This window comes from Chrysemys picta, chromosome 2 (assembly GCF_011386835.1).
Source record: "Chrysemys picta bellii isolate R12L10 chromosome 2, ASM1138683v2, whole genome shotgun sequence".
NCBI lineage: Eukaryota > Metazoa > Chordata > Testudines > Emydidae > Chrysemys > Chrysemys picta.
The window spans coordinates 105,123,088-105,135,761 of record NC_088792.1 but is presented as its reverse complement, the minus strand read 5'-3'; the positions used below and the strand labels follow the sequence as shown (position 1 = coordinate 105,135,761).

General features: G+C 41.3%; 1 protein-coding gene across 21 annotated transcripts in view; it reads left to right on the top strand.

Moving 5' to 3' along the window:
• Positions 1-12,674, top strand: part of TNS3 (tensin 3) — a 426,838-nt gene that overhangs the window by 346,190 nt on the left and 67,974 nt on the right. For 15 of the 21 annotated variants that reach the window (XM_042842646.2, XM_024099919.3, XM_065583894.1 and 12 more), the window contains 3 exons: positions 3,162-3,334; positions 3,714-3,840; positions 3,938-4,021. The exons of 1 other annotated variant lie outside the window; for it this stretch is intronic. In XM_042842646.2, coding sequence (XP_042698580.2) covers positions 3,162-3,334; positions 3,714-3,840; positions 3,938-4,021 — 384 coding nt within the window. The remainder of the gene's footprint in view (positions 1-3,161; positions 3,335-3,713; positions 3,841-3,937; positions 4,022-12,674) is intronic. 5 more of the 21 variants (XM_065583895.1, XM_065583896.1, XM_024099920.3 and 2 more) reach the window with 1 other exon arrangement.

Here is a 12,674-nt window from a genome sequence, read left to right as displayed (position 1 = left end):
AGGAAGAGCTTGTAACTGCTGTGATTGGATATTCTGGGGAAGTTTATAATGTATGAGTTTTATGACACTCACAAGCTCTGCAGGTTATGCTGACAAAATGCCTAACTTCTATGAAGTCTCTGTTCATATCAGATATGCACAGGTGGCCCTCTGCAAACCACATTTGTGGCTTTGTAGAAGTTACCTTATTAATCTCATGGAACATCCCTGATGAAATACAGCTCTTGTTAAGGTTATAAGCAAAATCCATTCAGCCATTTTGAGATTAAATGAACATAAACCATCCTTTATTCAACTTTAAAACAAAGCAAGGAAATTTCCAGTGCAAAAAATATATTAAGATTCTAGAGTGACGTTAATAACTCCTTAACTAATTAGTTGATGGTTGGAATAGAGAAGGGGCACCATCCAGCATAAATGCTCAGTAGTATCACTATAGGAATGACAATGACTTCTTTGGTGAAGAGTCTGATCCTACAAAATGCTGAGCACCCCTATAGGCCTGGGGCACCTTCAGTTTCAGTCAGGACTGGTGCTAGCACATTGGGGTCCCTAAGCAGGAATATTTTGGCACATCCCCCCCAATACTAAAACAGGCAAATTATTATAATAAAAAGTGAATAAGGGGGGCCCTTGACCTGCTCGGGGCCCTAACCAATTGCTTAGTCTGCTTATGCCTAGCGCTGGCTCTGGTTCCAGTAGAAATTTTGGACACACTGGGATTTTTCAGAGGGCACTTAGCATCACTAAAGATTAGTCTGCAAAGTGGTTATAATTTCCTGTCTGTGAAGTTGTAGATTTTCAAAGGCACAACGGGAAATTAGGTGCCTTGGAAAGTCAATGAGAATTGGGCACCTTCTGCCTTTGAGTAAATGATAAGGGGAAATTGGGCTTGTAGAGGGAGATTTTCAAAAATATTTTTCTTTCTGAAATTCTACAGTCATGGATTCTAGCTCGAGGAGAGCAAGTTTGTTTCTAAAATTTTGAGTTTAATGGATACGTTGTTTTTGTGACGTGGATCTTTAAAATGTGAGCAGTATTTCCATTTTTTAAAAAGTCTTAAGTATTTTTTAAAGCTATATTTCAAAAACAGTTTGTTGTAGAATCTTCAGATTTAAATATAGATGAGATGAAGCTGAGTGTGTTAGAATGTTTTGGGTAAGCCTGGCTGCTAATTTTAGAAGTTATATGGTATGGGTAGGATTTTCAAAAGTGGTCAGCATTGACCTAATTACTGTCACTGAAGTCTATGGCAAAACATTCATTGATTTCCATGGGAACAGAGTTGGGCAACGCTGAGCCCTTGTGCAAATCCCATGGTATAACTTATGGGAGACATTCTGCCTTCGATTATCAGCCTCCAGTTTCCAGTTTTCAGCAGGATCTGCACATGTATATTTAAGCAGAATCTGACTCTTAATTTCTTATGTATTGCACTGGGACCCAGTCAATGTTTTAATGTTGCGTAAAATATTCTTTTCCTGTGTAGACGCCTGTTTGTGATATCAGGCATGGTTGGCTTTGGGTTTTTTTAAATGTGTATTGATGCACTGTGGTCACGCCTTGCTACCCTAATGAAAGTTAAGATATGCTGTAGTTCAAACTTTTCTGCTGTCTGCTGGATCTCATACTTCTGTTATTGCCAGCAATTTCAGACTAGAAAATGGATGTGTGCATAAAGTTCATTCTGTTTGGAGAATGCATATTCCAGATCCAACTGCTCGTTTAGATGTAATGCACTGTGTCAAATCCCAGTGTGAGTCTGGCACTGCTCACTGCTTAGGATGTCTTTGAGAAGTCCTTTCTTGCCCCAAGCAATTAGATTAAAGTTGGAAACTATCACAGAAAAGCTTAATCTCAAATGATGCAAAACAATCAAAATAGGCTCCCTTGGAAATTCAGGAATGTTTTATGAAGTATTTTAAGAGACAACTGTAGACTTTTTAGGAGTATATGCAATTTCAGTTGCAGCACTCAGTAGTATCTCAAGTACTGTGTTAGACATTTATTCTTTTTATGCTGACTAATCAGCAACAACTCCTGCAGCATCCTTTTGGTGTCTTGAATTCCCACAATAATGATGAAATAGGGATTGCTTCCAATAGCCACTGTCAGAATTTTTTTTTTTTTAAACAGATGCTATTCCTCCCTCACCCTCTATTATCATTTTACTGCCTTGGTTTATTCTGCAATGCTCCATTCCTCAATCGTCAGAAGGATGCGATTTTTCTTTGTTACATACATAATAGTGTAGCTATTGTGAATATTTTCAATACAAATACTGTAAATGCACCATATTTGATTATATACATATGAGCTAGATTCACCCTTGGTATCAGCAGGGCACAGGGCCTCTGGTGGCTAAAAATCTGTTTATCTATCTGGAAGATCACAGCCCTGGGCAGCAGCTATGACTTCACCTCCAAAATCTGGTTGGTATGTCCAGAAGGCGTTGCCGTTGAATACCCTAAACAACCTCTACTGGTGGGATTCCATCCACAGATAAAACTGACCTCTCCCAGCTTAATCTTTCTAGAAAGGGCAGCAGTGGAAATACTGCCCAGCAGGGCCGCCCGGGGGGGCGGGGGGGGGGGGGGGGGGGAAGTGGGACAATTTGTCCCGGGCCCCTCAGGGGCCCCCACGAGAGTTTTTCAGGGGCCCTGGAGCGGGGTCCTTCACTTGCTCCGGGGCCCCCAGAAAAATCTCGTGGCGCCCAGGCCCCCGGAGCTTCTTCTGCTCCAGGTCTTCGGCGGCAGTTCGGCGGCGGGGGGTCCTTCTGCTCCGGACCTGCCACCGAAGTACCCTGAAGACCCGCGGCGGGCGGTCCTTCCGCCCCGGGACCCGCCGCTGAAGCGCTGGGTCTTCGGCGGCGGGGCTCCCTGAATCCTCTGGGCGGCCCTGCTGCCCAGCCTTCTAGAATTCAGAGCACCTTGAAACTACAATATGTAGCAACCTGTGCCAGCCAGGCTGAATCTAACCAAGCATCTTCCTCTGTGGTTATAGGCAAGTAACTGGGAAACCTCACGGGTGACTGAAGACTGTCAATCACTATTGTTAAAGATATTGTGGTAAATTACTTGACTGGCACCATGTAGCAGGCCTAATGAAACTAAGATCTTGTGTATTTATTTATTGTTGTATTATTTATTTATTTGCTTCAGCAGGTTCACCAGGAGATGAGTCAGGGGGAAGAATAAGGAAGTTAAGTCTTGGACAATATGACAATGATGTTCCAGGGCAGCCACCATATACCAGGTGTGGCTGGATGAAATCTACTGCTATAGACCAAGCTGTAAATCCAGGATCACTAATTGCTGTAGGGGAGACCAAAGAGGTAAATAAGAAAGAATTATTCAAGATGGGGTGAATGATTGGCCAGCGTAGAATCCCAAATTCAGGAGCACAGTTGGGTTACAAATTCCCACACTGATAAGCAGAAGTTGAGCATATTATAAAGTTTTGTGCATGATGTGCCATCCCTGACAGTCACTGGATGTAAGAAGAACAGAACAGTCATATTCATCAGAAAAAGGCTTTAACATAGACTGGCACATCGTGTGTGTGTGTGTGTCAGTGTCCTGAGATCTCTCCATTGGAAAAGTGGATCAGATAATATGAAAGCTTGTATAATCTGATGAAAAATGGCCCACTGTACTGCAGAGACTTGATGAAGTTTACCACACACTCATTTTGCTGCTTTTTGCGTCTTCTAGATGGATGTGGCACGTTACCAGGAAGACCTAGATGAAGTAGACGGGGGAATCTTCTCACCTACCAAAAATGGGAATGAAGCTGTTCCACCAACCCCAGCTTTTCCAGTGTCACCAGAGACACCATATGGTGAGGAAACATCTTCATCATTTACTTTTAACAAATGTGTTACTTTTAGCATCTCAGATTTATAGAAAAGGGTTGTTTGCTTTTCTTTCTCTTCCAGTGAAATGTCCCCCACATTACCGCCAAATGAGTCCATCTGGCCAACAGATCACTAGCCCACCTGAGATGTACAGAACTGGGCATGGTAAGAACCATACTTCCGCTTTTCCTTTAGAAGACTCCCAAAGGCCCAATGCGCCTCATATGGCCTTGTGCAGATCATCTGCAGAGAGAGAGGTAAAGTTCACCCTCGTTAAGTACCTCTGTGCGGTGCCAGAGCAAGCAATTGATAATGCACAATCATCATTGTGCCTGCACAATAATAGAGAATCTACTAATCTATCAAAATAGCATTATCAGATTTTTGGATACGATTGTTACAATTTATTTAGGCACTGGCGGCATATGAGGAGAGCACCATAATTGTCATTCCTCTGTCAAGTGACGCAAAGGATGGTGTCAAGTATTAGAGGGGTAGCCGTGTTAGTCTGGATCTGTAAAAGCAGCAAAGAATCCTGTGGCACCTTATAAACTAACAGACGTATTGGAGCATGAGCTTTCGTGGGTGAATACCCACTTCGTCGGATGCATCCAACGAAGTGGGTATTCACCCACAAAAGCTCATGCTCCAATACGTCTGTTAGTCTATAAGGTGCCACAGGACTCTTTGCTGCAAAGGATGGGTTTGCTCAAGTCAGATCGCATCCTTGCCAATTCAAGGATATTATTATGAGTTTGTTGTTGCAGTATAATATAGATGTTAAATAAACAATCTTTCATATTGCATGGTTGTTTCCAATAGATGATTGCATAGGGAAAGGGAAAGGGTCAGTCTAGTGTGATCTTGTTATAAATGACCAGAAGAGAATCCACTTGGTTGGCCATAAATCTTTGATAATGTAAACCTGCTGTAAGCAGCTCCTGTAAGAGGTGCCCCCATCTTCTCTGGCATAGGAGTAATTTCAGGGGCACAGCAGGGAAGAGCTGTGCCAGGCCTCCACTGTCATAAGGTCTCTTATTTAAGGTTGTTTTGGGGCCTTACCTGTGTGTTTCTGTATTTTTCTACATTTGGATTTCTTTTAAGTTCAGCCTAACATCTGAATTTTCCCAAGTTACAACACCTGTAATTTTTTGTTACCCTTAACTTACTGATATGTACTGTCAGCCTGCACTCCAACTTAATGTAGTGTTTTGTCTGAGACCAAACAGAACTTCCCATGTCATTACCATTATATTTTGTATGACTTTAGTCTTTCAGAGTGTTTTTTCTTACACATGCATAAGAATGTAAAGAGATTAGTTAAACTAACAAAAGATTTTTGGGGTTGTTGGGCCGATTTCCTACCAATGTACATAAAGGAGCGGAGCAGACACATGGTGCTGTGACTTTGACTTAACCTACACAAGTTAATTTCTGTATATTTCATAGAGAAAAAGTGATGTGATATAATCACATAGAATCAGATGATACTCTTGGTTACATTTATGCACCCATTGCAGTCAGTTGTCCATGTAAACAAGATACAAACTGGAGAAAATGTAATAGCTTTTAGTGTAAACAAGCAGCATTGTTCTTCATCCGCTTACTGGTCAAGGAACCAGGTTTCTTTGAGATTAGTCTCCTAGAGCCTTCCTTACACGTAACCAGCTGGACCCGAAGAAGAGCTCTGTGTAGCTCAAAAGCTTGTCTCTCTCTCGCCAACAGAAGCTGGTCCATCCACCTTGTCTTTCTGCATCCTTTTACGGTTCCTTTGTATAAGTTGGGTGGACCACAAAAGTGTAAGAAGTTTGGTTTCATTCAGATAAGCATGGAAAAGATGTAGCTGTTTATCTGATGCTTATAGAAAACCATCCGGTTTGGAAGTCAGGGTAGAAATAATATTTCTTGTAAGATTTCCAGCATCTCCTGAAGCTTTGGCTAAGTTGGGAATAATGCACGCATAACCTGTGTGTTTTGGTGTTTCTGTTTTTGGGTCATGTAAGGAACATGGGGTTCAGAGAATCTGGCAAAAACTAAAAATCAAACAAATGCTTCTTCTTGAAAGCTCAAAATATGTTGGGTCTGGTTAGGTTTAAGTATGTTCCTTCAAGAAAAGAAATAAGGATTAAGCGGTGATCTTCAGAGGTGGTTATCACAAACATCTACCACTAGCCCCAGGTGCTCAACTCCTGTGAAAATCAAGCTGAACATACATTGAACTCTGCATCCTTATTACATAACTTGTTATTCAGGATGATCAAAATGGGTTCATAGAAAATAAGGCCTGATCAAAACCTTTATCCTACTTCAGTCTAAACCTTTTATTGAGATTTGAAACATTTTGGTTGATTTATTTTTTTACATTTCCTGATGTCCGCGGGGTCCGGAAATGGAAGTACCGCACTATTAAGAGGAACCAATAAAAATCTCATGAGATAATCTGTCATCATGAGATTTCCAGCCTAATTTTGCATACAACAGTTTGTAGGTCAGGTGGTTTGGATGATGGCATATGATTGCCATCATCCAAACCACTTGGTTTTGCTTCTCTTTATCAAACCTCTAGTGTTCTCTGAACAGTGGGAGTTACACCAACAAGATAGCATATTTGACTAAGTGTGTTTCTTCATACAATGCATCCACCATTATCAGAAGTTCAGTTATCCGGAACCCCACACTTATGTTCCGAATCTGGTGTCAGATAACAGGGCTTTCATAAATGGACGTGGCTTGTCCAGTGCTGTTTCGTCAAGATAGGGAGCCCAGAGAGTAGAGAGATTTAGTGACTGAAACCTTTATGCACTTGAGACCATTAGCCAACTTAGTCCCCCACATACACACAAAATTTAATGCACAGCAGCTTTTAAATTGAAGCGCTTAGGTCAGCTCAGATCTCCACCACCTCAATTCCTTCTCTGTTCCTCAGTCTTCCTATTCGTAAGTCTGGTGGCATTGGGTAAACTGGACAGTTTCCTGCATGATAGGACTTGTTGGCTGTGCACTCATAAATCTGCAGATTTGGCACCTTCCATTATTCAAATCTTTGATTACCCAAAGGTTTCCTCTTGGACCTTTTGATTTGCACTTTATTCACAGTGCAGATCTTCACTGCTCTGAGGCTTATTGTGCGCTGTCTTTTGCTGTTTGGTAAAAGTGAAAAAATAAAGTTAGCTGGACCCACTTTTTTTCGCAGCTGTAAATGTCATATTTTCCCCAGTGCAAATGGATTTTAATGAACACAAGGAAAAATTAAAAACTGCTGTGAAAAAAACAAAATGTGAAAATGCTGTGTATGGAAAGGTGCCAAAATGACTGACTACTGAAGGTCCTTTCCCCCCACATTCTGCCCCCAGTTGTGTTTATTGGAATGTATCTGAAGGAGTTTAACCACACCCCTATAGCTGAAAATACATTTCAAAGGTACACATCCACATCCAGGTATGAAAACTAGGGTAAAAGTAGATTCTAGGCCTAAAACATTGTCTTCTATATGACATTAAACTTTATAGACACTGTATTTGCAGTTGTGCATAAAAATGATAGAATTTGCATACACACACGCCTGTTAGCATGCACAAATCAGGCACAGATTAAAATGTGATTTGCATAGGTAAATAGTCAGTTGTGTGCATAAGTGATAATACATAAATATCATGCACACAATGATTTTGGTACACACACACAGACAAGATCGAGGCCCCTTTGCACTGTGGGTCAAATTCTGCTCTAAATTTCATGCATGAATTTCCATATATAACCAAAGTGTTGTGTACCCTTTTCTGAGAATAAAATTTGGCCCTTTATATCTTAATGATCTCTTTTGCCATTGACTATAAAAGTCCAATGTTAGTTCCAACTATATAAAGTGGGTGCCGGTTAATAGTAATCCCAGTATCAACAATTTAGGTTGATAGCAACATTTTGCCGGGAAACAATCCCGTCCCATTGAGTTCAGTGTTAACAGGATTCAGATACTGGCAAAAGGCAAGCTGCTTATTAACAATTTTTTTTAGAAGGCCTTAGCCCCATGCAAGTTTGCAGGTCTGCAGCCAGAGAAGGAAGTGCTGGGGTTGCACTGTACTTCTCCCTGCAGTCTCCAAGAGCTCCCTGCCCTGGCACTGGGAGGCGGGCTCAGCATGTGCTAGCATTTCCTTCCCTGGCTGCTACCCTGCAAACCTGCCTTCCACTTATTGGTAACTTCCAGATAATGAATACACAGGAACCGAGAGGTTGCTAATAAGTGGAATCCACTGTGTTCACATAGATTTTTTATTATGAAGGCTATGAGACTTATGAGACTTTTCCTAATGTTGAAATGTCTTGTCAGTAGTCTTTTTGTCTTGTGTTGAATGGGTGTATCATTGACCTGACATCTCATTGAGAGGAGACATGATAGAAAACAAGCAAAGGAATTATACAGTAAGAAATTAGGTCCCAAAGTGCTAATCCATTGTTTTTGAGAGACAAGGCAGTGAGGTAAATTGGACCAACTTCCATTGTTGAACATTCTGTCAACAGTTTACTCTTAGATGTTAATTAGACTTCAGTTTTGTCATGCATCATCTGCTTTAAGGCCTATTAAGGTCGAGAGCATAGGATTTAAAGAAGGAATGGTTAAATGTATAGACCAGGGGTTGGCAACCTCTAGCACGCGGCTCGCCAGGATAAGCGGGCCGGACCAGTTTGTTTACCTGCCGTGTCTGCAGGTTCGGCCGATCGCGGCTACCACTGGCCACAGTTCGCCGCTCCGGGCCAATGGGGGCGGCAGGAAGCCGCGGCCAGCACATCTCTCGGCCCGCGCCACTTCCCGCAGCCCCCATTGGCCTGGAGTGGCGAACCGTGGCCAGTGGGAGCCGCGATTGGCCGAACCTGCAGAGGTGGCAGGTAAACAAACTGGTCCGGCCTGCCAGGGTGCTTACCCTGGCGAGCAACGTGCTAGAGGTTGCTGACCCCTGGTATAGACACTGAGAACATCCATAGTTGCATTAGGTAGGCAATGGTGGGGGGGAATTAGGGATATAACGCCTCATGTTTTAGGGCCTAAACCCTCTGAAGTTTCTGGTATTAGTCACCATCAGAAACAGAATAACAGATTACATGAACCACTGCTCTAATCCAGTACGGTAGTTCCTATATTCCTGTGTAACAACAGCTGAAACTATTTGAGCAGTAGCATTGTGTCCTATACTTTTTGTAAGGTATTCAGGACTTTCTGAGTTGCCTAGTTAATATTTAAGTAATGGCAAACAATAACAACAACACACGCTATAATAATATCTACAGTAATAAAGCAATTCTGCTACAGGGTGCAAGATTCCTGTTTATGGTTCAGATGCAGTGGCTTTGCCCTTTACTCAGTTAACTCTTAAATTGTTTCAGAGGAATCCAATCCAAGGTAAATATACTCCCGAGGTCAGCTTCTGCAAATGAATTACAGTTTATTTACCTTGTCTTCGTCTACTAAATGCTTTTTAAAAGGGCCATGTTTAGGTTTCACCTTGGCATACTTGTTCATTTTGCTTGTGTGTTCTACCCTTTCCCCAAGCCTGTGTCTGTCTTGTCTATTTTAGACTGTAAACTCTTGAGAACAGGGACTGTCTCTTGCTCTGTGTTTATACAGTGCCTAGCAAAATGAGGCCTCTTTCTTGTTGGGCCATAGGCACTACTGTAATAAACATAACTGATGTGTCAGGCATCCAAAATCCATTGTATGTCATTGGGACACTTATTTGGATACCTAACTCCCTTAGGCGTCCTTTGAAAATCCCAGGGGTAAACTCTTAAAATTGGACGTGAATCTTCACCCAGCTCCAGACACATCCCCACAACTCTGCAGGACTTCTGATCCAGGTCTGTACTCCACTCCTAACCCCCCCGTACCTAATTCAAATGTTTTGGAAAACTAGCGGGATATTTTTTGGCTGGCGTGAAATATCTGTGCTCCTGATCCCATTCTGGGCATAGGGAGGAGTAGATAAATCAATCCCATATGGTTTTGCTGGTAGAGAATCACACCTACACCTTGCCTATGGGTTTCATAGCTGTTTGCTGACAGTAGAAGTATCTGGAGACAGGAATCCTGGGTTCACTTTCAGGTTCTGGAAAGGAGTGCATCCGGTGGTTATATACCCCCAGTCTGCCCTCATCTCCCCATTCTTCTACCTCCACCTAGGCTCCTGCCTCTGCCCCCACCCTTCTGCTCCTATACACCTTGGCATCTGTTTCTGTCCTCTCCTCAGCTGCCCCAGGCTTCTGCCCCTGCTTCCTTCACCAGCTCCTATCTCTCCCAGCCTATCACAGTCCATCCTCCTTCGGTCTGGTCCTCTCTGCCCTCCTTTGATATCGCTGGGCAGGGATGTTCTGAAGTAACACTTGACATTGGCAGGTAGGTCAACTTAAACGATCTCATGCTGTAGTTGTTTTTTATTTCTAATTTCTGAGTGTGTGGTGACTGGTACATGAGGGGCCTGATTGTGGTTTTACTAAAGCAGAGTAAATCTAATATTAGTGAAGTTACTCTAGAGTTTCGCCAATGAACTGAGATCAAGGCCAGCCCCAAAGTGTTTATGGAGGAACCCATCTAGCAGTGCTCAACTACTTAAAAGTTCACCAAGGTAAGAAAAACTTGTCACTGAGTAAACTGGAACTTATTTTTTGTTTGTGGCAGTTGTTCCTTAGGGCCAGATGCAGCCTACTTTCTGCAGCTATAGATCATTTGTGACACTGGCAGTGAGACAGCCCAACCTGAACTAATAAGGCTTTAGCCAACAATGGAAACATTTTAATTTGTAATATTCTGTTTAAATTGCGGTGTGGCTTAGGAGATAGAGCACTGGCCCTGTACTCAAGATACCTGGGTTCTGTACCTAGCTCTGCCAATGGCCTTTCTATCTGTTCCTCAGTTTCCCTCTGTAAAGCGGGTATAATGACACTGACCTCTATGGTAAAGTTATTTGACATCTACCAATGAAAAGCACTATATGTAAGAGCTAGGTATTATTACGGTATCACAACTCTTGAACCATTTTTAAGCCAGTTGGAAGCATTCTCTTGCAGCAGATTTGCACAATGACAGTGTCCCCATGAGATCACATATAGCGGGTTCAGCAATGTCAAATGCTAAAGCTAAAGACAAAAAAGAAATCAATACACATTTCATAGTGCTTCTGAACTTGTGAAATTTGCTGCTATTAGGCTGAATAAATGCAGTTTCCTTTAAAAATGGTTCTGCTCCAAAAAGGGATTCTTTAGAAATGGCTTTGTGGGACTCCAAGTGTATTGGCTTTCACTGACTCACATCAAATGTACTCTCATTTTAGTGACTGCCAATATGCAAATAGCTCAGAAAGTCAAATTCTGTCCGCTCCTTCTTACGCACCATCCCTAACAATCCAGGTTCTGCTGGCAAAAATAGGCCTTCAGTGTTGCTGTAAAGGGTTTTGCAGAGGCATCACTGATTAGAACTTAGTAAAAATTCTGTTGAATGTGCCAAAGGAGGAATTTCACCCTAACTCACTCTCTTTCTCCCTCCCCCAATACTTTTCTGTGGCTCTGCAGGGTTAATGAATGAAAAGCAGAACTATTAAGTAAGAAAGTACCATTTTTACATAGTCACTTTTCAGAATAGAACCACACTTTAAATTGCTGCATCGTTCATTGTTGTGCAAGGACCACTGTCAAGTTTGAACTGCATCAGTTTCCCCATCTATAAAATAGGGGTAATCATGTTTACTTTTCCTTGTAAAGTACATTGAGATACTCAGAAAAAAGGTGGTGTGTAAATGTAAGATTTTAAAATTATTATTTAAAGAGAAGACCCAATTCAAATACCCCTGAACTTGGGAAAAATGTACTTCCAGATCTCAACTTTGCTTCTTAGGCCCACCCCTAATTTTTTATTAGATGCAGTGCAGGATTTCCCATAGTTCATGTTATTCAGCATGTCTGTAGCTGTCTAATTTGTTTTTTTCAGTATTATATTTTTTCTTCCTTCCTTATTGAGAAAAACATGCTGGAAAGACTACCGTCAGTGCATGTAATGTCAGTGCAGAATAACACACTGGACTATTTGTATATTTAGAAACAAAAATCCGTTGTCCTATAGGCAATGAGGAAGAGAGTCAATGCAGTGGCATAAGGAGCTATGGCAGAAGCAAATAATTCTTTAAATGTCCGTTTAGTCTAAGCAGAATTTTGATTTTTATTTTTTTTATAATTTCAACAGATAATATCAATGTAGATTTTTAAGCCTTTTTTTCCATTTTTATCTATTTAAATTTTCACAGTCGAAGAAAATTCTGGGGGGCTCATAACTATTTAATGACAGTGGACATTCAGATCAAAAAAATTAAAGCTTTATAATCATTGAAACATAAATTGTTAACGTCACATGTCAAAATATACAAAGTAGATATCCTTAAGTCAAACTCTAATACATTCTCAAGCAGCATTTTTCTTACTTTGCCTATCTGTTAATCATCAATGGAAGTACTTTTTCATGCATTTGTGTGTATACAGTGCAATTGACGTTTACTGACATTTACCCATAAAAATCTAATCCTTACAAGCCTAGCTATGTCTGATAGATTTTATGTCCAGAAGGGACCATTATGATTATCTAGTCTGACCTCCTGTATAAGACAGGCAATAGAATTTCACTTAGTAATTGCAACATCTGTTGTACTTAAAGTACTGCACAGGATCTTTTTAGGGGGAATAAGACAAAACGCCACATTTATTAGTAATACATGTATTTATTAACACTGTATCATATGCATATAATATATTACACTTACACTCACACACATACACAAACACA